The following is a 27,168-nucleotide window of genomic DNA, read 5'->3' as shown; positions in this document are numbered from 1 at the left end:
CATCACGTTGGACTGGAATAATTTGAGCTCTTGGTCTCTTCGTATCGGGATCCGTGTTTGCTTTATGTTATTCAGTTTTCAGATAGTCCGGTGTACAAGAACTTATCACTCCTATTCCAAAATTTCGGATCCGTAAACCTTCTTAAACTTTATGTCCTCCCGGTACAATATACCTTGAAAGATTTTCGTTTATGACAATTAGGGATGAGACGAGAGCAGGACGTTCAGCTGATGGTAGTTGATACGCCACGCCATTACAATGTAGTGCCGCTCAGGATTCTAGAAAATTTGAATCGGCACGTAAAGAAATAAGAAAGCTATAAGAAGTTTTAAAATAGCTTCTCTGGCTCCCTTTTTTACCCCTTCGCGTACACACAAACATAAAATTGCACTCTTTCTTAATTATATTGACATAGAGTACAGATTTGTAGTGCTTACTCAGTGATTTTATGTCGCGGTTGTTTTATAAAAGTAAGATATTTGCTATTCGCAAGCAGTTTGATTCGCACTGACCTCGAGTGAAGTACGTTATAGTTAACTATTTATTAACTCCCGTGTTAAGTGCCATGGCGTATCTTGAAGGAGCCTCTCTTAAGCAGGAGGAAATGATTAAACAAGATATTGGTGAAGGACCCGGGGATTTAGAAAGGGGCATAATGGACCTCCGTAGTATGTGCGCAGCCAATCCATATCTTCCAGATCCAGATACTTTGGGTAACTATATGTAATATAATTAGACATTCGGCACTATTTAATATTAAAGTTGTTTCCTTATTTAAATAAAATATTTTTGTGTAAAGATGCCCGTGGTGGATGTTAAATAATAATACATTTATTCGCAAATAATCAATAATATCACGTTTTGTTCTATTAAATTCTTGCAGATTTATATATATGTTACAAACATAATATTATGATATGATTCAGCGAAATAAATCGTAATCGTATCTCTAATTATTACAATAATGTAAATATAATAATGTATGAGAATGTATGTAAATTCACAGTGTGTGTAATATCTGAAACGATTTTATTAAAATTATGCGTACGTTTCTACATAATATAAAAAAACATGTTCGTCTCAGGACTCCCGACAGAAGTGATAACTTAACCAAATCTAGCTTGAACTATTTAATATTGAAGCTAAGGTTATTATTTAAATTATATGAATATTAATTGGTTATTTATTGATAAAGTCTTTTTTTGATTATAAAATACATTTAAATCTTAGTTTTAATTATTGAATATGTAAGTACATTAGAATTTTCTCTATCTACACTATTAGTACCATTTCTTCTAATATAATATAAAATTCTCTTGTCCCGGTGTTTGTTACCAAACTCCTCCTAAACGGCTGAACCGTTTGTAAAAAAAATTGTGTGCATATCGAAAATCAGCCAACATCTACTTTTCATACCCCTAAATGATAAGGGCGACCTACTCCTAACTATATTTTTGGCACCCCAAGCAGCACCCGTTCACGAGTTGACGCACGGACCAGCCATCGTTCCCTTCGCACATATTTTTATTTATTTTATGATTTATTAATTCTACATAAACCAAAAGAATATGTTATCATATTCATGTTACATTCATGAGTTTATATGAAGAATTATTATTAGGGATCAGGAAGATCTATTTACCATACTTCATTATCCTCTACATATTCTTTAATCGTAACTAGGCTGTTTGAATAAGGCGATTTTTATAATTATGTTTTTTTATGAATTTGTCAATAATATATCAAAAGATCAAAAATTACTTCGTAAAATATGCACCCTGCTGTCGTAATGAAATTGTTTCACAGCAGAACTTTAAAACTGTGCGTCAATAAATTCTCCCATAGAAATTATGTATGGACACATCAAAGGAAAAACAAATTTGTTGTTTTTATTTAATTTAGCAGCATTTTCCTATTTATTCACCTTTTAAACCTTCTCTGGACTTCCACAAATAATTCAAGACCTAAATTTGGTTCAGCCGTTCTCGAGTTTTAGCGAGACTAACGAACAGCAATTCATTTTTATATATATAGATTTAATTTAGACGGTGTGAGACATGTGATATTTGTAATTTTATCAAAGAATTGCAACCTGAGACAAAACAAATTAATTTTGTATTTTACTGAGTCTCGCTTTTGGAATAGCCATTTTATTTCTATTTCTTGTATTGATGGTAAGTATATCTTTATTTTGAATATATTTATTCCTTCTATTATAAACTCATATATTATTATAAATGAATTGGGATGCTATTCTTAGGATTCCAATGTGTTTAATGTGATTTCTACGGGATTCTCTAGAATTCAGATGGCTCTAATCGCCCTATTTTGCAAAACAAATATTGTTTTGATATCAGCTGCTTTTCCCCATAAGAAAATTCCATAATACTATGGAAATAACTGAAAAAAATCAATCTTGTTGTGTTAGTCTCAGTAAGATTTTTAATTCTTCTGATGGCAAAAGTAGCAGCACTGAGTTTATTTGAGATTGCCTCAATATCAACGCCCCATTGTAGTATTTTATCTAATAGGTACTATTCCAAGAAACGAAGTAGAATCTTCTTGATACTTTTCTTAAATTTAGTAGGGAGAATTCAATGCATTTTATATTGCTCGCGTTAAGTGTTAAATTATTCACACTGAACCATTCAGATATGTTTTCCAATGTCAGATTTATTTTAACTAAATTCTGTGAATGTCTATCGATATTAAAAACTAATGGCGTTAAATTCCTACGGCGTTATCTGATTTCTCCCAGGCATTAAATATGAGTCGAATCAACGGCTTACCGGCATCAGATGTTGAACGACGTTTCGTAAAACCAAAATGTTTACAATGTTATTGCGTTATAGAGAAATGGTTTAACAATTAATTAAAAAAAAAATCTCAAAAAATTTACTAATTGCAGGTAGAACAGAAACTGGTCTATAATTGTTAGGATCTTCCTTAACTGACTTAAAAACTGGTATAACTTTACTGTACTCTAGATAATCTGGAAAAATTTCAGTATCGCAACATTTATTGAAGATTAAACATAATTGGGAAGCAACCTTTTTGATTATCATTGCTATAATAGCCACAAGTCACATATTTTTTTACATTTAATGAGTTAAATACTTTGATAATTTTTCACCAGTAGTAACGTGTCTAAGTTTGAATAAACTGAATAGTTAAAATTGTCTCAATTGATTTTTTCTGACAGAAGTATCGCGTTAATAACAAAGCGGTTTACCGACCCCTAAGAAGTTATCTCTTCAATAATATAATTATTTAAAATATTTGTTCAATTGCACTTGCTGAATTCCCGAAGTGTTTTAAATTACAATGAAAAACAAATCTCGTTATAAATATTTATTATACCTTTGTATCTTTATAATATCATGCAAATAAATATAAGTTTTATTTTACTATTGTGGGAATTCCCAAATTATAAGTAGCCTTTGTTACTGCTACTGTTGCTTTGTTTGGGTAAAATTATTTCTGCATAAGAAAATATTTATATACAATTGTTAACAAAATATCAGATACAAATTATATTATTCAATGAACTGTGATTAGAAGAAATTACTCTACAGGGAATAAATAGGGTGTACTTACCTAGATTAAGTGTTATTGCAAAAACAAGGGTCCAATTTCGTTCGGGCACGGGTTTACTTTTTTATCCCAATAGCCATTTTTTATCTACTTACTTATTTATTTTTACCATATGGTTGTGAACATCTAATTATTCTAGCACTATTCACTCGAATACAACCACAGTGCGGTTCGCATACAAATTTTAGAAGAAACTTAATTTCACGGTGTTTCCATAATATAAAAGGCAAAAGTCTGCAAGATGCAAGAAGGCAGGGGTATGGTATAGAAGCGCGTTTAAAAAGAATTTAACTTGAAATCTAGGACAATTTCGCTTAATGAAGGATGAATGAGGACGAGGATGTAGCAGACGCCGTCAGCAAATGACTATTTACTATGGCTTTGTAAACACTGAGAACATATTGTTCGGTATAAACAGACGCGTAAAGGATGAAGATTATTCCACTACGTAGCCGTCCGCATAATAAAGTAAGAAGGAAAACGCTTCGTACTAATATAGAGAATATAAACGACATGAGGGTGATATCCCTTCAGAGTCTGGTCGTCGGATGGTAACATGGGAAGGGAGTTATTAAATTTACAGCTCCTGGGCACATTTTCCGAAGTGTAATCTGTAAAATGAGAAAAGCGCGCCACCTTACGCTGGTGTTCCAATCTTTGGTGCCTGACTTAACTTCTTACCCCCTTATTCATAATTTACTTTATACTTTAAACAGCCGCTTAGGAGTGTTTTTTCTCATTCTGACTTAGGTCAATAGAAGACAGAGTGAGAATTAGCAATGCTTTAAGTTAGCAGACTATTATGAATAAGGGGGTTAACCTCTTAAAGTCCAAAAAAAATATAATATGTTCAGATTTGAACGAGCTCCTGGGCACAGTCTCCAAAATGTTATCTCTAAAATCCCATAAGCATCTGCATTTACATCTGTATTCCAAGATTTTAACGCGAACGAATTGCTGATGAAGTTGTAAGAAAACGTCATCTTGATGTTTGAACATCGATTCGAGCGCGGGATAGAATTTCAGTATTAAGTATTTGTGAATCATTCATCGAAGATAATCTTATGATAATTAACATGTACTAGTAACCTACTGTCTACACATGGAATTTTTAGTCATAACATAAATAGAGTGTTTACGTGGTATTGTATAATGTGTTAGATATTATTATTTTAAAAACAAGGTCAGAACTTGCTGAGACACATTATATTGTAGACTTGTTATAACTTATTTACGCCCTTCTATATCTAATCGAATCCTTCCGTGTTATGGTAAAGTAGACATACAACCTCATTAATAATGTATCGTAGAATTTGTTTTTATTTTATGAGTATTCTATAACAATAATAACTTTATTTATTTCCCAATCATTACAATAAATAATAGTATTACGAGTTAAAAATATGTTTCTAAATTATATTATATTATTCATTGATTCATTCATTCATGGCTGTTGCCACTTATTAATAATTAACGTTAATCTTTTTTAATCACATGTTAATCACATGAATTAGTTCAAAACGTTTAGCGCGCCATTTGTTTTCCAAGCGGTGGTGGTGATTTTATTAATTGACATCGAAAAGAATTTTTCATTAATCACTTGAGAAAACAAAGACTTTTGTGCATTTGAGATAATTTTAAGTATGTAGTCGGCTTATTTTTTAACAAGATTGTATGCTACTTAAATTCAAGGGTAGCCTGCTGTAAGCTTTTACTACCGCCTTTGTTTATGTGTTTTGGTGTCAATTATATAATACAATATTATTTTATTATATTTAGGTACTCTGCTACCACAATTTACAAATAAATGCCTAGCTACATCTCGATAACTTAAATTCAAATTCAACGTGTGAAAAAAGTGCTTCGTTTGAGTTAATTACGATACCAAATATATACCTACAAAATAACAATAACACAGAATAAACGATGCATGATACACGTGACGTCCAAAGAGACTACTAATATAATGTGTGCGCAAAATGTGCGATTGGATAATATGTAGATATTTCAGCACAGTAATATTATTACAACAAATGACAAATTTCGTATTGTTTCGTTTACTTGTGCATTGAAACCTTTTTGGCAAATTTCATGATTCTCGGCCATGGGCTGGAAGACATTGTGCAGTAGCCATGTTTTCAAGTCGTTACGACTCAGATATTTTTTTTTATATAAGAGGGGGCAAAACGGCTAGGGCTCACGGGATGGGGAGAGGTGAGGCAACCGCTCATGGACATCCGCAACATCAGGTGTGTCAAGAAATGCGTTGCTGGCCTTTACGGTGGGAGTATGCTTTCTTCTTGAAGGTCCCTAAGTGGTATCTGTTCGGGAAAACCGCAGCTGGTAATTGATTCCACAAAGTGGGTGTGCGAGGCAAGAAATTTCTAACGAACCGCGCGGTTGTGGAATGCCAGCCGTCTATGTGGTGCGGGTGGTACTTTGCACGAAGTGTCCGGTGGTGGAATTCGGCCGCTGGGATCAACCCGAACAGCTCCTCTGAGCACTCCCCGTGATAAATACAGAGAGAACCTACATCTCTACGCAATGCCAAATAATCAAGCCGATCGGAGATGGCTTGATCGTCGATGATTCGAACCGCTCTTCGTTGTATGCGGTCAAATAGAAGAAGCTGTTACTGGGGAGCACCCGCCCAGAGGTGAGAACAGTACTCCATGTGAGGCCGAATTTGCGCTTTATAAAGTTGCAGGCGGTGGCTTTTAGTGAAGTACTGTCTCGCCTTACTGAGTACACCAAGCTACTTAGAGGCCAGTTTGGCCTTCTCTTCCAAGTGACGACGGAACTGAACGTCGCTCGATATATCGACGCCGAGTATGCCAATACAGGCTGTGGCAGTTAGAGGAGTGATCTCGAATCGAGGGGATACGACAAAGGGAGACTGTTTAGTAGTGAACGCACAATCTTGTGTCTTCTTGGGGTTGAAGGTTCTCGTCGACGCCATCCTGGTACATGTTGGCACGGCCGATGTAGAAAGCATACCCTGTGCTGTCGTCTGCATAGCAATGAATACTGCTGATTCACAGCATATCATTGATATGCAGAAGAATCAATGTAGGGGATAGCACGCAGCCTTGCGGGACACCAGCGTTAATGGGTTTTAAGTCGGAGCATGCACCGTTGATAACCACCTTGATGCTCCGATCGGCCAAAAAGCTAGCGACCCATTTTCACAATTCTTAGGAAGCCAATAGGATGGCAGTATCCCTATAAGCGCTTTATGCCACACCCGATCGAAGGCCTTCGCTATGTCCAAACTCACCGCCAACGCCTCTCCCTTCGACTCAACCGCTTGCGCCCATTTATGGGTGAGGTATGCAAGAAGATCACCAGCTGAGCGACCCTGACGGAAACCGTACTGGCAGTCGCTGATCAGCTGATGCTCCTCTAGGTATCCCAAGATGTGGCGGTTGATGATCGACTCCATTATTTTGGTGAAAATGGAGGTAACTGCAATGGGGCGGTGGTTGGACGGATCCGAGCGTACACCTTTTTTAGGGATCGGGTGCACTAAAGCCGCCTACCATAATTTCGGGACTACGCCTGATGAGTAGGAGAGCCGGAAAAGACGGGTAAGGACCGGCGCCAGTTCCGGAGCACATGTCCGCAGCACTATCGGAGGAATGCCATCGGGCCCGCTCGATTTGTGAATGTCCAAGTCTCTCGCCAATTCTGCCAATGTGCTTCGATTTCGCGTCAGCAATAACTTTCTTGAAGGACCTGGAGGCATGATCGAAGTGTTTTTTTAAGTTCGCTGGAATTCACATCCTTAGATACCACCGCATTGACCCAAGCCTGATAACACTCCTGCTTTCGACGAGAGGCCATTTTGCAGAAGCGGTCAAACCATGGTTGGGACCTGCCACCGATAGGCACAGAGGAGGATGGAATGAAAAGTTAGTTGAGAGCCTAAGAAGCAGGGCCGTGTTAGGCGCGTGATCGGCACGGTGCTCCGGATCAGGCAGTGGTCCGACGATCCCAGAGTCAACGGAAACTAGGATCTCGTCCGAATGTGAGGTCAACAGAAGGTCCAACAGTGAAGGTGTATGATGTTCCACATCTGAGTTCGCGTTGGCGCAATAACCAGTTGCGTCAGACCATATGTTAAGGTGAAGACGTGAACCCTGCATGATCGGTGGTACGTGAGCCTAGCTATTCGGCGTAGTGGACGTTAAAATCGCCAAGAAACACGATCTCTGCAGTGGGGATCTGCTCCAACACGGAATCTGTAGCCATTTGGAAGTGTTCGAGGAGCCAGTCAGTCTCTGCGTTACCGCTATGGGACATATACAGGCATGCGTAGATTCACGGATGGTCATCGCAGTCTACACGCAGCCAAATGATGGATAGGTCCTGTCAAGAAAACTCAGGCGTCGAGAACAGACACCCTGACGTAAACGCACACACCAGCCCGTGGTATAAAGGAGTGTTCCAAATTATACCCCGGGTATGAAAGGTAAGATGAATCAGTCAGAAAGCATATCTGTGTCGCGGTTAAAAAGTGCAGGACCGGCTTCGCCGTCTCCAGGTAAAAGTGGACGGCATTTAAATTTGAGCGAAGACCTCTTATGTTGCAAAAGTCCACAGCAAGGGAGGAGGGTAGTTTGAGCCTCCTGCTCTGTTTGCCCCGAGTCAGCACAGATTTGCCTGCTCCAGAATACGCGGGGCGACCTGGGCAACCACTATTAGGTACAGGCTCTAATTGTGAACGCCCGGGGACGGATTCTCCAGGACTGCATAGCCTGGTACCGTCCTGGAGTAGTCTATTTTTTTTAGTACGTGCTGCCATTTGTATTTGGGAGAAGGGGGGGGGGGGGTGTAGGCTTCCGGATACCCCACTTACCGGACGAAACACAGCGGCATAGCTCCTATTTCACGCCGGTTTCGAGTGGGGGAATGGTTATTCTCCAGGCGTGCCGGCTCAATTCGGTGTGTCCGTGAGAACCCAACATGGCACTACCACTCGAAAAGTGAACCTTCAAAAAAAGCGTAAACACCTAAAACACGGACAATGCACCGATTTTCTCAGATGTTCAAAGCGGCGAAGGTGAATTTCCATTCCTCATGTTCCGTGTTTAGAACCGTAAAGGAATTATAACATATACATTCACAAATTTGTTTCTAAACATTCATTGTAATTCCACTAATGCCTTCGTCGCGCGTCCTACAAAGCATTTCGTAACCAATGATTGATAAAGCTGACGTGTTCCATACAACGCACTTTCGTAATCTTGTAGTATTACGTGTCATTTTTTACTATTATAGTTATATTTATTTTCGTGTTCCGTACCGGTAATGGGAGCCCCAGCACTAAGACTCCGATGTCCGTCCGTTAGTCTATCTGTCAGCGGGCTATAAATCATAATCCGCAATAGTTAAACAGCTGAAATTTAGATAAAATATTTATGAATTATGGGCTTTATGAGAAAGCTCATGGTCGCTCAGAGGGCAATGGAGAGGGCTATGCTCGGAGTTTCCCTACGAGATTGTATCAGAAATGAGGAGATCCGTAGGAGAACCAAAGATATAGCCCAAATGATTGTGAAAATGAAGTGGCAGTGGGCAGGGCACATAGTTCGAGGAACAGATGGCCGTTGGGGCAGTAAAGTCTTCGAATCGCGACCCCGTACCGGAAGACGCAGTGTTAGTACGCCCCCCACAAGACGGACTGACGATCTGATCAAGATTGCCGGAATACGTTGGATGAGGGCAGCACAGGACCGATCGTCGTGGAAATTGGGGGAGGCCTTTGTCCAGCAGTGGACGTCTTAGGATCATGATTAATGAATTAATAGGTATGGAATAAACAATACTTTTCGTTTACAAAAGTATTATAAAAGTACACAGGGTCATGTATGTTGGTACGGAACCCTTTTAATATTAATTATTATTCAAAAGAACTTTAAATCACGCTTTAATTGAAAACCAAACTTAAAAGTTAGTGTAATTAATTTCCATAAATTTAAATTAGGAATAGTGTGGTTAACAAAAAAAGAACGAGCGATTTTGTTGAAGTAATTGTCATTCATATAATGACGAAAGTGTCAATTATTTATTTATATGTAAAATTATATAAATATTGATTCCTTACTAAATGGTGATGGTAATAGAGAAATCGTGAGCATTTAATAAAACTTAAACTTAAACATGCTCGTAAAGCAAAGTACGAGGAACAATCGTTATAACGAATGAAAATTAAAATGTTTTATAATAATCATGATCATGTATAAAAAAGCGGCGAAGTGCGAATCGGTCTCGCCCAAGTAGGTTTCCGTAGCAGCAAGTAAATATAACAGGTACATAGAAAGGAAAATCAAAATCATACAGTGCAAATGAGCTCTCATCATCTATCCATATTTAAAAAAACTAACTTACTTGTTCAAACCAATTTTCGCTGGAAGTTTGCATGGTAATGTACATAAAATATATTTTTTAGTTTTATCATTCTCTTATTTTAGAAGTTACACACGTTTTACCAATTTGGAAGTGTCTCTTGCGCAAACTATTAAATTTAGAAAAACCATCATCATTTATCATAATCAAAAAAAAGTGGCTGTGACAAATACGGACAGACAGACAGACATGACGAAATTATAAGGGTTCCGTTTTTTGCCATTTGGTTACGGAACCCTAAATAGTGGTCAAATGATGGTAGTGGGAGAAACGGTTCCGTGCCATCGTACCAGATATAACATTACGGTCCGTGCCGTCTCAATATGTTTCTAAGGCACATTACCCTACTCTTGTACATTGGAATAATTGAGGATGTTGAAAACTTGTATACTTAAAAGAATGTGTCCGATTTCAGTCTAGTAGACACGAAATTGTAGGACTTATGGGTTTGAACAGATTTGATACGAGCATGTTTGTAAATATACTTGCCCGACTAAGGATGCCATAAGTGTTTTTGAATCCATAAGTCTTATTTGTTGAAAACTGTATAACTTGCTTTTCCTTTTGTTATTTTTTTTTAGTTTGTTAAGTTAATAATTTTGTTTTAGTGTTAAATATCCGGACGACCGAGCCTTGCTCGGAGTATGTACATAACTTCAACAAAAAAAAACTAATAGGACATCTGGATTCGACCCGGGGTCTTCTGCTTTCCGGATCACCCAATGTCCCATCTGAATTCTGAGCTATTATAGTCTTGTATATAGTGACGAAATTTACCTTTGTATTTTAATGTTATTGTAGTTTCTCATTAAAACACGGATAAAGCTACATTTCTTATAAAATTGAAACCTAGCTAGATCGATTTATCGCCCCTGAAATCCGCTGTATACTAAATTTTATGAAAATCGTTGGAGCCGTTTCCGAGATTCAGATTATATGCTCGTTTAAAGATATAAGATATACTTGGATTATAATGGAGCTGACATGTACATACATATAAAAGCCCCTAAATAAATAAAGAAAAGAAAACTCTTGTACATGAACTATGTGTGGCAATTAAGGTCCTGCCTTGGTAGAAATGGAAATAAATGTTATATTAGTATAAAGGATGTCGATCGAAAGATGCCGGCTATTGTACGTACAGTGAAACAGTACTGTGTTTCAGTCTGAAGGGCGCCGTAGATAGTGAAATTACTGGGCAAATGAGACTTAACATTATATCTATGTCTCAAGGTGACGTGTGCAATTGTAGTGTCGATCAGAATTTTCAAGAATCCTGGGCGGCACTACCTTATAATGGGCAGGACGTATCAATTACCACCAGCTGAACGTCCCGCTCGTTTCGTCCCTTATTGTCATCAAAAAAACCTTTACGACTAAATCCTGTACAATGTGATTGAAGCCATTGTACATATTTATTATTGTTTTTAACCGACTTCGTAAAGGAGGAGGTTATCAATTCGAACGGTATTTTTTTATGTATGTTCACCGATTACTCTGAGATTTATGATCCGAATTACGTAATTCTTCTTTTGTTTGATGCAAAATAGATGCCATTTGGTCCCTATTTTATTTTATTTTACATAGTTTGGCCCAGTAGTTTTTATTATATAAACATTTATATAAAAATTTTCGTCTACCTGGATGTCCTAATTGTTTTCTGTGTACTGCTTTATTTAGAGATTTCATTTAGGTTGATTATAATATATTACTAGCTGACCCATCAAACGTTGTATTGCCGATATTAAAATCGCGATACAAAAGTAACTGTTGATCGTAGATGGGTGAAAATTTTAAGTTGTATGTATTTTTAATGCTGACTCATAATCAAACAAATTAAAAAAAATGTAAAAACAATTAAAAAAAAATTGGCGTGGACCACCATTAACATTTAGGGGGATGAAAAATAAATGTTGTCCGATTCTCAGACCTACCCAATATGCACTCAAAATTTCATGAGAATCGGTCAAGCCGCTTCGAAGGAGTTTAACTACAAACACCGCAACATGAGAATTTTATATATTAGATTAAAACATAATCAACCTTAACCTGACTTAAAAGCTATCAATAGGTAGCACATATAAATAATAGTATTTTATTAATATTAAAGGTAAAGGTTTGCATAAGAGGTGTATTAAATAAAATTTTTAGTTATTTGATACTTTTCACTTTTTGAAGTCGGTTCTTTTAAACGCAGTTTTTTATGAGTATTTATATCGTAAGTATACACCCCTACTGTGTGGTTATATAATATATACTTTGAACTTGGCTGTAATACAAAATCTCATAGAAACTTGAGCGCATTATTAACGTGTGAACCTAGCGACCAACTTTCCGTGTAATACTTCGGTCAAGTTAATTAAATATTAAGAACCTTTTACACGATGCACAATAAGACATTTATATTTTACAAACACGTAATGAATGTATCATATACTAGTGACTTACGCAACGTGGGCCTAATATTATAAAGCTTTCCACGTTACAATGAATATGTTACGTTACAAAGATTGTTAATGGGTATGCGAAATTGCTTGAAACTTTGTCACAATGAAGTCTATATGAATGTTAATACACTGGTCTTTGTTTCATTTCAAAATACCAATTAGTTTAGATTTTACACACATCTAAAGTTCCCTTATATATTTATTTGGCGCGCAGCCCCTGTGTGACGTCACAGGTCAACACTGGCTCCTTAATTTCCTTACTTAGTGGTTTTGCTTTAACATTACGCCACAACACATGCTGCCGGTGTACTAATCAATATGCGATTTTTTTATGACGAGACCAGCAGGACGTTCAGCTGATGGTAATACGCCCTGCCCATTGCAATGCAGTATCACTCAGGATTCTTGAAAAGCCCAAATATGCTGAGCGGCACTACAATTGCGCTCGTCACCTTGAGACCTAAGATGTTAAGTTGCATTTGCCCAGTAATTTCACTAGTTACGGCGCCCTTCAGACCGAAACACAGTAATGTTTCACGGCAGAAATAGGCGCCGTTGTGGTACCCATAATCTAGCCGGTATCATGTGCAAAAGAGCCTCCTACTGGTAAAATTTGCGATATTGACAAAATGATTAATGATGCGCTCTAGTACCCAGATCTCTATACTCTATAGGTATTACACACATTACAAAGCAGTGCTTCTCTTCGAAATTCTAGAAAATTCCAAAATCCTCAGTGGCGTCGTAATTACGCTAAGATACAAGATGTTAAGTCCCATTAGGCCAGTAATTTGACCAGCAGTCCTTCAACGTGGAATAACAAGGGGTAGGTAGTGAGTAGCCCGCTGAGTTTCTTGCGCCCATTCTTCTCAGGTCTGAGGCAGTCTCTTTCGAATGGGTGGTAGTTTTTGACGTTCAATAAGTGATTTTAAATCCTATTTTGAATAAAATTATTTGAATTTGAATTTGAATTTGAGTACAAGCTTACTACCAACTCGTTGATGACAGAATAATGTGGAAGTAGATGAAGTCAATGGTGTTTATATAATTATTATACCTATACAAAATATTATAATCATGTCTGCTCTTAATACTACATGGAAATGTTTAATATTGAATTAATTAATGTTCAACATCAATATTATACATATAGATATACTGAACTGTTTCTTGTAATGCTTTCAAAAATCTGATGATATTTTGTAAATACAACGAATTCCAATGAATTCTCGTATCAATTGTACATACAATAAAATGCATAAAATTGTTTGGATGATTCATTTTAATTAAATTAATAATTAAAAGCAATGAACATAATAAGCTAATGAAATACCTTTGAAATACCTACCTTAGGTTTTTCGTAGTGTTTCTCACTAACTTAATTAATATTTTTTGTTGAATTTGTTCACACCTAAACATAATAATAGAATAATAACATAATATATACAGTAGAATATTATGATAAGTATTTTTTTTTAATGTGGCGGTGTCCGTCATTAATCATAACAAGTTATTTATTAATAGTTAACTTTAGATCTATATATATAGATATGTCAGCTGTAAAAACGTCGGAAAAATTGTGGTTGATTGTTAAGCTCTATTTTGAACAAAACACGCACACTAAGCACAAAGTGACATACACATCGCGAGTGTAAGACGTAGCTTGTCACGCTATATTTTAACTATATTTTTTATGCATTAAAGATTTAGGCAACTCTAACATTTTTTTCGAATATGGTTAAAGGCTTTTATAAATACCTATTACATTTGCGTTATTTTCATGAAGCGCTGTTCTTCAGTAGGTATGGCATCAAAATACGAGTTGGATCTCTTAAGGACGCGTTTACGAATCCGACAAAAAAAAGATATTTTTCGGTAGAGTTTGTGATGAAATGAAAGTAAATCTAACAAAACTAAAGATTGCCACAAATAGATTACTTCTTTATTTCCAATTAGCGGGAAATTTTTGCTTTGAAATTTTGATATTTTATGTCGTAAAAACGATTATCCGTTTATCCTAATATGGAATAGTCCTTTGCTGCTCTGTAAAGTTCACCATGCTTTGTAATTATACTAATTTTTCGTATATACATATAATGGCTAGTAAGTAGCGTTAATTGACGGTACTTTTACAATAGTGATCTAAACGATTTTAGAGGACTGACATTCCATAGAGCCCTCGTACACTTTTTTCTGCCAGATTTTTTTTATATTTTTTTGAATTACTCCATAGTATTAAGCCATACCGTAAAACTGAATTAATATAACCGTGGTAAGCAGTAAGGGATACAGTTAGTAGATATTATATTAACAGTCATATTATTATTATTAGTTTTACGCTTGTCAGAAATAATTATGAATATGTCATCAACAAATAATACAAATCGGGTAAATCATCTAAATCAATTAAAAATAGTAAGGGTCCCATAAGTGATAAGACTACCTTGAGGAACTCCAAGATAACTAACTAAATAGGGTGACTTGTGCGTAGTCATCTCCAGTTTCTCACTAAACGACTTCAAAAAGGAGGGGGTTCTCCATTCGATTGTTATTTTTTTATGTATGTACATCGATTACGCTGAGGTTTATGAACCTATTTACGTGATTATTCTTTAGTTTCATGCGGAATTGTTGCCGTTTGGTCCGATAAAAATTTCACATAGTTTGGCCCCGTAGTTTTCGTTTTATGAACATTCATGTCTATGTGGAAGATGTTATTATTTACGTGGTCGATGTAATATTATTTTTTGTACAGCTTTTTTAGGAGATTTCATTTAGGTTGATTATATACTGGGTGAATTTAAAAAGGAAATAAATTAATGAAGGAACGTTGGAATTTGAAAAATAGCCATAAACCATCTAGGATAAATTTCGCATCGAATGGTGGTAGTTTCATGTAGATACGATCAGTGGTTTAGGCGTGATTGAGCCTCAAACAAAGACCATTTTCATTATATACATAGAGATATAGAGCTATCTTAAAGAACCCAGAAAAAGGCTGCCTTTCCTGTTTCATAGATAAATACGCAAAAGTTTAAATTAATTATTTCTCACATACAACCACAGTCACTACTCATAAATTGTCAATATTGATTACGCATGTAATTGTGTTAATTAATAAATTTCACACAAATCGATAGAGCTTCAAAAATGGTAGATGTAGGTATCTAATTTCAACCTTGAGTCGTCTGCTAATTGAGACCAACCTACAACGAAACGTGACTACTTATTTGTTGTTACAGCGGTAATAGTAGATATTACACACAAAATTACAGCTGCTGTCAACCTTTTATGGTTTATGAAACAGACAGACGTATGTATGTAACTAAGTTAACCAAGAACAAGGTAACAAGGTAGTCAATAGGGGTAATGAGCATTATATAGCATTATGGGTACGTACAGGCCTTTTAAACTTCAGATAATAATTAGTTTTTTTTTTTAAGGAATAGGAGGACAAACGAGCGTACGGGTCACCTGGTGTTAAGTGATCACCGCCGCCCACACTCTCCTGCAACACCAGAGGAATCACAAGAGCGTTGCCGGCCTTTAAGGAAGGTATACGCGCTTTTCTTGAAGGCACCCATGTCGTATCGTCCCGGAAACACCGCACAAAGAAGCTCATTCCACAGCTTCGTGGTACGAGGAAGAAAGCTCCTTGAAAACCGCACTGTGGAGGACCGCCACACATCCAGATGGTGGGGATGATATCGTAACTTGTTGCGTGTCGTGCGAAGGTGAAATTCGGTGGCAGGAATCAGGTTGAACAGCTCTTCGGAACACTCCCCGTGATAAATGCGGTAGAAGACACACAATGAAGCGACGTCTCTACGCAACGCCAAGTGATCCAGCCGTTCACAGAGTACTGGGTCCCCGACAATTCGAGCTGCTCTGCGTTGCACGCGGTCAAATGGATCGAGCTGATAGTGGGGTGCGCCAGACCAGAGATGACAGCAATACTCCATGTGTAATTAAGGCCGGACCTGCGCTTTGTAGAGCGCTAGAATGTGGGCCGGCTTGAAGTATTGCCGTGCTCTATTTATGACGCCCAGTTTCTTTGAAGCCAGTTTGGTTTTGCCCTCCAGATGGCCACGGAATTGGCAATTGGTCGAGATTTCGAGACCCAGTATTCCGATACTAGGCGAGGCTTTAAGGGAAGTGTTCTCGAAGAGTGGTGATACGGCAAATGGGGTTTTTTTGAGTATTGAATAAAAAAAAACTATTAAATAATACACTTGATTACAAAAAAAAGGGTGGGGTAATGTAGGATCTGTTTTCAGTAGCCCCAAGTATATATTACTCCTGAACCATGCTTTTAGTTGGGAGTGCGAGTTTTTATTGAAGTTGCCGTCTGTCATTGATTTGAAGACATCGCGCAAGACGGTTCATTCCACAGTTTCCGTTTAGGTTTCAGGAAGAAAGTTACTAGAATATGGCATTGTAGAGGAATAATATATGTAGGTACCTATATCCAGCGGTGGATTTACATTAGGGGCAGTTGGGGCAAGTGCCCAGGGCGGCAAATTTTTTAGGGCGGCAAAATTTTGAAAGTGAAAAAAATTTATTGGGGTGGATTTTTTTCGGTGCCCAGGGGCGGCATTAAGTTTAAATCCGGCCCTGCCTATATCATGTTTTTAAATTCGAACTCAAAAATTCATGCATGTAAATTTTTAGTTTGATCAGGAAATTGCCCCCTTTATCATCAGCCGGAAGACGTCCACTGCTGGACAAAGGCCTCCCCCAACGATCTCCACGACGATCGCTCCTGCGCTGCCCTCATCCAACGTATTCCGGCGATCTTGACCAGATCGTCGGTCCATCTTGTCGCGGGCCTACCAACACTGCGTCTTCCGGTACGTGGTCGCCATTCGAGGACTTTACTGCCATCTGTCCCTCGGACTATGTGCCCTGCCCACTGGCACTTAAGTTTCGCAATCATGTGGACTTTGTCGGTAACTTTGGTTCTTCTACGGATCTACTCATTTCTGATTCGATCTCGCAGGGAAACTCCAAACATAGCCCTCTCCAATGCTCTTTGAGCGACCATGACTTTTCTCATAAGGCCCATAGTTAGCGACCACGTCTGCGTACCGTAAGTCATCACTGGCAACACACACTGGGTGAAAACCTTCGTGGTATTTAGGACGAGAAGATTTTACGGAGCTTCCCGAACGCTGCCCATCCGATGATCCGAGTTGTATTTGGCGAGTGACCTCTTTCGCGAAATTGGACCTGCCTAACTGGGTTGTTTGTCCGAGGTCGACGTACTCGTCGAAAATTTGGAGAGTAATTTCCCAATTGTTATGGGAGTAGGTGCGACATGGACATAAGACATGATCTTCGTCTTGTCCATGTTCATTTTTAGACCTACTCCTTGGGAAGCTGTATTGAGGCGATCAAGCATATGGCTTAAGTCTTGCATGGTCTCTGCCATGATTACGATATCGTCTGCGAATCGAAGGTGAGTGATATATTCGCCGTTGATGTTGATGCCCAGTCCGTTCTAGTCCAGAAGCTTAAAGACATCTTCCAACGCAGCGGTGAACAGCTTCGGCGATATGACATCGCCTTATCTGACTCCCGGTCGGATAGGCTTCAAGATCAGATCCTGGAGACGGACTGACATGGTGGCGTTTCTATACAAACACTTAAATACTTCGATATATCGGTAATCAATGTGGCACCTCTGGAAAGACTGAAGCATTGCCCAGGTCTTGATCGAATCAATGGCTTTCTCATAGTCCACGAACGCCAAGCATAGTGGCAGGTTATACTCCTCTATCTTCTGTTTAACCAATCGCAGCGTATGTATGTGGTCTATGGTACTAAAGAATATCGTAATCCGGCTTGATCGGGAGGCTGGGAGTCGTTAAGCCTGCGCACGAGACGATTCGTTATAACCCTAGAAAACAGCTTATATATATGGCTCAGAAGTGATATTATGGGCATATAGTTCTTCAAAAGTATTTTATCGCCCTTTTTGAAGAACAGCACCATTATATATATGCACTTCTGTGCCATGCTTGCGGCGTTTGCTTGCTTTTTACAGGGGTACCACCAACTCTCAGGAACTCAGCTGTAATTCCATCATCACCCGGTGCCTTGTTGTTTTAGGCTGTTTTAGGCCCGTACTAATCTCGTACAGGCTGACGTCTGGGATATCTTCGGTATAGTGTTGGGTTAATTTGGCTCTTGGCCTCTTCAGTCTTGTTGGTAACAGGTGCCCCCTTCAGTAATGATATTATATATCTTTGCCCTTAAGGGTCCTTTTATGAATCGTAAACACTCTATCTGTCATAATCAATGTAAAAGATAAACCTAATCATTTACCATTAATCTCCTCTTCGGATAAATTTACCTTTGCTGAGAATAAGTCTGAAGAAACTCCAACGAGTTTCTTGCTATTATCAATCAATATAATGTACAGCTTCATCATATTATAAATATTTTAAATGCAATCTATGCTAAATGATGCAACAAAGTTCATATTAATGTATCATGGGAACATATTCAATTGAAGAAAATATAGATGAGGTTCTCTATGACAGGATCATCCAGCCATTACATTCGAATTATCTAGTGTAATAAATTTATAATAAGCATAATTATCTAAATATAAAATTTATTCAAACAAAAAATCTTATTTCTATATTTACAATACTTTAATTATTATACTTAAATAATTATATTTAATTAAAACTATTATTACGGAGAAGCGTACCAAGAATACTGGCAGCATTTCCGCGTTTGATAGCTAGGTTGATCCGTTGACTGAAATAGCTGGCAGCGTTTGGGTTTTTGTTAGCCCTATTGAGGTGTGTAGTAATTTATACATTCTCCTCGACTTTAGGCCAAGACGTGTCTCGACACTAAAATCTAGTTTGCTCATTGGAATTTTTAAATGAATAATATCTTGTTTGAACTATAGTTACTTTATGTTAAAGAAGAAAGAACTTACCTGCTAACGAAGTTATGATAAAATAATGAAATAACATTTTCCTTTAATTCATTGTTCAAGTCAAAAGTTATAAATCATAAATATTTATTATGTAAGACATGACGTGTAAGACGAGTTATTACAAAGGCATGGACTATTATGCTACGCGATATGATTTAAGGCAACTGTTAGAAATTCCTTAATGTATGTTTCTGTTGTTCCAGGTGACCATTTACTCGGGTTGTTCCTGCGAGGGTGTCGTATGAACACTCAGAGGGCTCGCAAGAAGTTTGAGACCTTCTGCTACTCTCGCTCGCGGTACCGGGACATATTTGAGGATCGCTCGTTTAACGAACTGCCTCTCAGCAACGTTTGCAAATATATGTAAGTAACTATCTATCCCATAAATTTAGTGTACTAGCATAATAGACAAACACTGTCCTCATTACGGCGAGACTAAATTTAAAATGTATTCTTTAGAATTCTTTTTGATGTCACTTCTAACACTACCACCGCTTCGGTAAGAAATAGCGGCGAATAAGCGGCGCAAGAAACTCTCCCAGCATTCTTTTTTGCGCTCTTTTAAATAAAATATACAATATTGTTCTGTCATTATTATTGCTATAAAATAATCATAATCTAGTCCCAGACTAGCCGATCACTTATATAATCAGTTGTGGAGTAGTAGGATTTACAGCCATTTTTAATAAAACATTTAAATTTATTCATAGATAATGCCTGAATAGTTTCTGCGATTTTATCATAAAAGTGTAAACATTTACCCTTCAAGCTGTAATGTATCTTATGAAGCCTACTAGAATTAGTTACAAACAATACCTTATTTCTAGTGTTATAATAAGGTTATGATATCTAAATATATAAAAATGAATTGCTGTTCGTTAGTCTCGCTAAAACTCGAGATCGGCTGGACCGATAAGGCTAATTTTGGTCTTGAATTATTTGTGGAAGTCCAGGGAAGGTTTAAAAGGTGAATAAATATGAAAGTGTTCGGAAATAAATAAAACCAACAATTTTGTTTTTCCTTTGATGTGTCCCCCGTCGTCCGATATCTGTTTTGTATTGACATATTTTCTATGAGAGAATTTATTGACGCACGGTTTGACAGTTCTGCTGAAAACAATTTTAATACAACAACAGGGAGCATATTTTACGAAATAATTCTTGATGTTATGATATATTATTGAAACATTCATAAAAAATATTATTTTATTTATTATATAACGAACAACGTCTTTCGAGTCAACTAGTAAATTATAAATATTTTTTTACTATTAATCTTTTCAATAAATGTCACTTTATTTTCTATAACTTCACATTGCTCTCTAGTTAAACTGTCTCTGCTAAGCTGTCTCTCAGCCTAGCTGTTGTGCTAGTTTCGCCTCTTACACCAGTTATTTAAAAACTAGCTGACCCGGCAAACGTTGTTTTGCCACATAAATTATAATTCACGCGATAGTTTTATAAGTAATAAAATATTGCCTATATTATAGCCTGTACATCATTTTGTTCTATTGTCAATAGTTTTTGCAGCGCACGCAAAAATAGGTTTTCGATTTTACACCCTGTGTTACAAAATAGCAATTTTATTACGGATCCCTAATTTTGAAAAAAAAACATAGCCTATAGCCTTCCTCGATAAATGGACTACCCAACACTGAAAGAATCATTCAAATCGGACCAGTAGTACCAGAGATTAGCGCGTTCAAACAAACAAACAAACAAACACTGCAGCTTTATAATATTAGTATAGATAATATAATAGTAAATAATAGTAATTAGTATAGATAACTACCTTGGTAAATATTTCTATGTAGGTACAGTGTTATTTCAAGAACAAAGACTGTATGTATTTGTAGGCTTTTATTTACCACTACATAGTAACTGCAGGCTTCAAGGTATCTGGTTTAACATGTTTTCTAGACATCCAGAGATGCTTCGAACGAGCTATTTAAGTATTCGCATTCATTTGAAGTTTAATGTTAATAAAGAAACACAGAAAAAAGTTCATTGACATTATCATTAAATATTATAATGAGTGGTAACAGGTAGTGTACTACCAACCTTTTCTGATGTTACCTACTAAGACTAGGTGGCATCCAGTTGTGTGGCAACTGGGTCGGAAGTGAGTCGTTAATTCGTATTGACATATTTTATTATGTCTTTTTTCTTATTAAATATTTGATGGTCAACGAGTACTACGGACATCTTTTTTTAGAATTCCAGATGGTGGGATGCGCAATTTTAATGTGACTTAGGGGGGTAAAATCTCGTTTATATACAAAATAAGTAGAAAGCTAAGGGGTGACAAGCTTTTAAAATCTTTAAAAGGTTGTCAAAAAGATCTCAAGTAGCTATGCATTCTACCACAGAGTAGGGATTGAATACACAAATAAAATTTGAAAACAAAATTTGAAAACAATTCGGGACTAGAACCCGCGACCTCTCGCGTTCTTCCACTGAGCCAACCGTTCGAGTGACGTCACATTCATGAATCTCGATATGTCTTGTTCAACTTACAGGTTGTATCTACAGAATCTACTTTACAGTTGATAACCTGCTCAACCCCAATATTTCGGGGCTAGTTTCTTTTTTACACAGTTTATATTTATATTTTTTACTTACTAGGAAATATATAAAGAACTATGTAACACTTGGGAAAGTTGCTATTCCCGTACTAAGGTTATTCGGGCCCACAGCTTCACCTCGTGCCTACAAACTATACCTCATAGGAATCACTAGCATTCTTTTGGTGAACAATGCTATTGCTATTTCACGAACAATTATTGCATCCGTAGGCTTTTATTTGTCATCACATCGTAACTGCAGGGTGAATGGTATGTAGCCAGTTAACACGTCTAACAAGTTTTCTAGACTATTTATAGATACTTTGAACACTGTTCATATATTCGCTCTTTGTTGTTTCAACTTTAATAAGCATAAAGAAAAAAAAACTGAAATAGCGGCCATTGACATTGTCATGTATTCATTGTACTGGCAACCTATTCGGGCCATTTATTTTTGCTCTCATTAAGTATGCTCTCATTAACAACAACATTATTAAGTAATATTATTACCTAAATTATTATTTTTAGTCCGCATCTATCACAACGAGTTTTCAAAAGAGATTGACCTTTTTTCAGAATGTATTTCACCGAGGTGAAAGCGGGGGCGAGGCGAGCCCCAAATTAATCTAATATTATCCTACTGTGTTACAAATTACTATTATATACTTATTATTACTAACTCTTAACTAATATTATAATATAAACTAAAAGTTAATTACAATATGAAGTTGATTATCAAAGAATTCAACCATTAGTTTAAAAAAGAATTAAAGATAAGAAATAAATATGAGTTGTAATTAATTGGGATGTTTCCGTAATTTACGTTCCTGTAGATTATTGGAAAATTAATCTAAATTCTGTTCTTTTCTATTCCTCTCATTGTTATTGCCTGAGCAGTCGCGGTAGTGGTGAAAAGGACCCTAAGTTTGTTTTACCAGGTATGATGTGAGGGATGTATATTTTTACATTTTATAATAATATATTATATAGTTAATAATATAATTACGTTCTTCTTCTTATAAAAACTTCTACTCGTTCTTCTCAAGTCCAAGGCAAATACTGATACTGATTCTGATTTCTGGCTTTCTACTCACGTACCTATTATGCGAAAATTTTGTGTCCCACACAGCTATTTATCAATTACCTGCTGCAGTAGCTGCCGATTGCCTATTGCGGATTGATTGTCAGCGGTACCCACCATGTGACATGTGAGCCTCTTGCCAGTTCCCCTCCTCTTATATTATATAGGTTTAACAAAATAATATTTTTTTAAATGGTATGTGGTAACTGAATCTGGTGCAATAAATGATACAAATGAAATCCAATATTAAATTAAAACATCTGAATTTGGGGACAGAAACCGCCCTATTCCTATGTGCTTTTTTTGAATAATACCTATTATTTGAGGATTTGAAGAACTATACAAATATGGATAAGAAAACCTTGTTTGAAGAATTTGCAAAAAATGTTGCATTAACGGGATATAATTGGTTTCAGGGACATAGCAGTTCTTCCAAAGCTAACAGATGAGGCGTACAGAGTGACTATATTCCGAATAAAGCCGGGCTATCCCGAGAGTGCGGTCGACATTGCTGCTACTGTTAAAGCCACTCTGTTGGTATCAGACGTGCGCATGCATGACGAGACACTTATTTTAGGAGATGTGTTTATCTATGAGGTGGGTTTATTATTTGTTAAAGTATAGAATTATCAACAGTAGAAAGACGTCCACTGCTGGACAAAGGCCTCCCCCAAAGATCGCCATGACCATCGGTTCTGCGCTGTTTCGTCGGTCCATTTTGTGGGGGGGCCTACAAATTATTTACAATACATAAATATACAAAATTATTTGTTATAAAAACGATCACGTTTTTTGATTAAGCCTGATCTTCTTTTGCGAGGGGAGCTAAATATTTTAATCCACTCAGCTGCTTTTGGCATTTCAACACGTAAGCGATCTATGAAATCTTTAAATGATATCTTTTTACAATCCATATATTTTGACTTTATTCGCACGACTTATTACTACATAGACACGAGGAGAACTTAAATATAGTAGCGGTGATAGTAATGTCTTTAGCCATTCCAATACACTCAAAAATACACAACGTTAATGTTCAAGTTTTAACTTATGCCAGCACACCCGGAGTGCAACCCGTTATTTTTTATCCGTATGAATGCGCACGATGAGTTTTTCTATTTTATATGAATTTGGAAATTGAGATCGACTTAAAAAGGGTATAAAAGGCATAACAGGCTTTTTGACAATTTGAATAAACAATCCTCAATTATTCTGACACACAATCTGAATTATAAATACCTAATCATAAGTATTTATTATTATTTTATTTATCTTAAGCTTGAGTTCGGATATATGTAGAAAGTGGCTTTTTTTATATAAGAGGGGGCAAACGGACAAGAGGCTCACGGGATGGGGAGAGGTGAGGCAACCGCCCATGGACATCCGCAACATCAGGTGTCAAGAAATGCGTTGCCGGCCGGTTATGGTGGGAGTATGCTTTTTTCTTGAAAGTCCCTAAGTCGTATCTGTTCGGGAAAACCGCAGCCGGTAATTGATTTGGCCTTTATTAAATCATTTATTATTATTTCAGTGTAGCAACATGCGGGCTTCCCTGGCGGCGTACGTGGCGGCGTCAGCAAACATCGTCCGCCGCAGCATCTACCTGGCACAAGCAGCCTATCCTCAGCGGATGAAGCGAATCCACGTGGTCGGAGCCCCTGGTATAGTCTCTTCCTCGCTCAACCTGATGCGGGCATGTGTCAACGAAAAAGTGAAACAGCGCGTAAGTACCTACATACAAATAGAAAGATTCAAACATACTTGCCAACGCTCCAACCACTAATTCAATCGTCCCAATGATGCATGATCCATCAATCTTGATCTTTTTGTTACGATCTCTAGTTGTGGTACAAAAATTAAATGTGTGAATTATACTATTTCCTAAATAATAATTGGAAACTTACCTTCTATTGATTTCCCATTATCATTCCCATCTTTCAATAACCCTAAATCGAATAAATTTCCGAACATTTTCAGATGCCTACGGTCCGAAAAAATTTTCAACTGCATCGTGATTTTATACTATGTGGTTTCATAAAACCACACAAATCGTAAAGTAAAATATATTTATTCAATCGAAGTATATACCCTCATTATCTATACATTTCTGCCGACTCACGAGAAGGACATTTACGCGGTTGTACAAGTTATAACTATCCGACAATAATTGTACAGTAGATCATACCGATATTACATCGTCTTTTGTCTGCGATTATTCTTTGTGGGTGTTGCAAGAGGAATCCGTCCAATTGGATGTTAACAGTTCTATGTATGTTTCAGTACTACTTGCATTCAAAAGTGGAGGAGCTATTAGACCACATGCCGGCTCGCATACTGCCGGCTGAGTGGGGCGGGAAAGAAGAATCTATAGAAGCTCTCTCAAAGAAAATGCAGCGCCGAGTCGAGGAAGTGAGAGACTACATCCGGCAGCTCAACACATCTTGTCGAGCAGCGCCTCTACCGGCCAGTGATAAAGATATATACGGCGTCGCCGGAGCCTTTAGGAAACTTGAAATAGACTAGATCGGTGAATAGGATTAGGTTATTGTCGGTAGTATGAGTTCTGCTTCATATTAAATGCCTGACAGCGCATTAACTATGGGTTTTACCGGTTACTTGGAGACAGGCAAGCAACGCTGTTTTATAAATTAAAGTAAGCGGTAACTATCGTGGAAATAAAACATATTTTTTTATAATTTTTAGCCCTACCTTAACATTTCTAAAATGTTTATGCCCTAAATACATAATTTTTAACCTTAAAAAGTTATTTTGTTCCGTTATGAAATATATATGATAACTTTTAGGAAGATATCTTCATAAATTTTTTTTCAAAACATCGTAAGTAAAGTTTCAAAACATATAATGAAAAAATCAATTTTTTTAAATCACTAAATCATTATAAGCACTAATCCACATTCAGCTAAATATGAAGATGGAAACGGTAGTAAAAGTGTTCTTGCACATTCTTGGAATTTGCCCGTTTTTGTCAAAGTGGTCACCGATATCTAGCTAGCATTGCATTTAAATAACCCAAAGCGAAATGGTTAAAGTCATGTTGCATCCATTTTTAAATTGCCCCCCTTAACTTTCGAATTGCCCCCCTGTGGGCGTGGGCCCCACGTTGTGAAACACTGTTGTACAGTATAAGCTGTCACAATCGCACCGTGCCCTTATTCGTTGGTGTTTTAAACTCATAAAGAGGTATTGCGGTTCTAAACAAAAAACTGTCGCCCATACTCTCTTAAAAAGATATGATTGATATCACAATCAGAAATTTATAACCAAATCACTGTGGAATTGAAGATCGAATTAGAAAATAAACTAATTAGCGAAGTTCAAGATCGATTTGTGAAGTTCGAGCCCATATTTTTGCAGTGAAAACTTTTTTAGCGGCGTTGAGCACTTTTCTTGAGTTGAGTATAAAATGTTAAGCTCGTGTCAGGACACGTCGCCTGATCGAAAATTCGGAAGACAGTCGTTGACATTAAAAAAAAGAAGTTGAAAGATTTATACTTCTAATTAATTACAGTTCGGCTATTTTAACTGAAAGATCATAATATTGGTCATTGGACCAGTGGTTGAAGGTTCGAATCTCAGCCGTGAAATATTTTTACGTTTTATTATGGATGAAAGTCGATTTTCTGAGAGACTTTTTAAAGTAAAATATTTGCTGATATTAGTGTTAATTTTTTATGAATTTCGTACACAGGAATGACAATTTATAAATTGTCATTTTTCGCAATAAATGAATATTATAAATTTTCACTTCTGCCGGCACTCCCGGAGTGCAACCCGTTACTTTTTTTTATTAGGTACAATAAGTAACAGAACGAGGAGATGTAAAGCTGCATCATTTGTCACAGACAGGGAGTATCCAGTTCTCTGTGAAACCGTATTTTTTTAACTAAGTTTCTTTCTTGCCTAGAAAGATCGGGCAAGCTTAGAAAATTGCCAAATGAAGTCTAGAATTATTACTGTAGTTAATTAATTGTTAGTTTGGACTGTATGCTCCAGTTAATTAAACATCTACTTAGTTGTTAAATTAATTTAATTTAGAGGTTTAATTTTATTTGTAAGTCGTATTATAAATGCTTTAAATAAATAAATAAATAAATAAA

At 36.8% G+C, this 27,168-nt stretch overlaps 1 protein-coding gene across 1 annotated transcript; it reads left to right on the top strand.

The window, feature by feature from the left end:
* Window positions 1–507: 507 nt before the first annotated feature.
* LOC126974215 (alpha-tocopherol transfer protein-like) lies at window positions 508–27,168 on the top strand. Its single transcript, XM_050821670.1, has 5 exons — window positions 508–714; window positions 19,609–19,768; window positions 23,467–23,647; window positions 24,582–24,773; window positions 25,331–27,168. The coding sequence occupies exons 1-5, from the start codon at window positions 567–569 to the stop codon at window positions 25,571–25,573; spliced, it is 924 nt and encodes a 307-aa protein (XP_050677627.1). The 5' UTR covers window positions 508–566; the 3' UTR covers window positions 25,574–27,168.

This window comes from Leptidea sinapis, chromosome 31 (assembly GCF_905404315.1).
Source record: "Leptidea sinapis chromosome 31, ilLepSina1.1, whole genome shotgun sequence".
Taxonomy (NCBI): domain Eukaryota; kingdom Metazoa; phylum Arthropoda; class Insecta; order Lepidoptera; family Pieridae; genus Leptidea; species Leptidea sinapis.
This window is presented reverse-complemented; position numbering and strand designations above follow the sequence as displayed.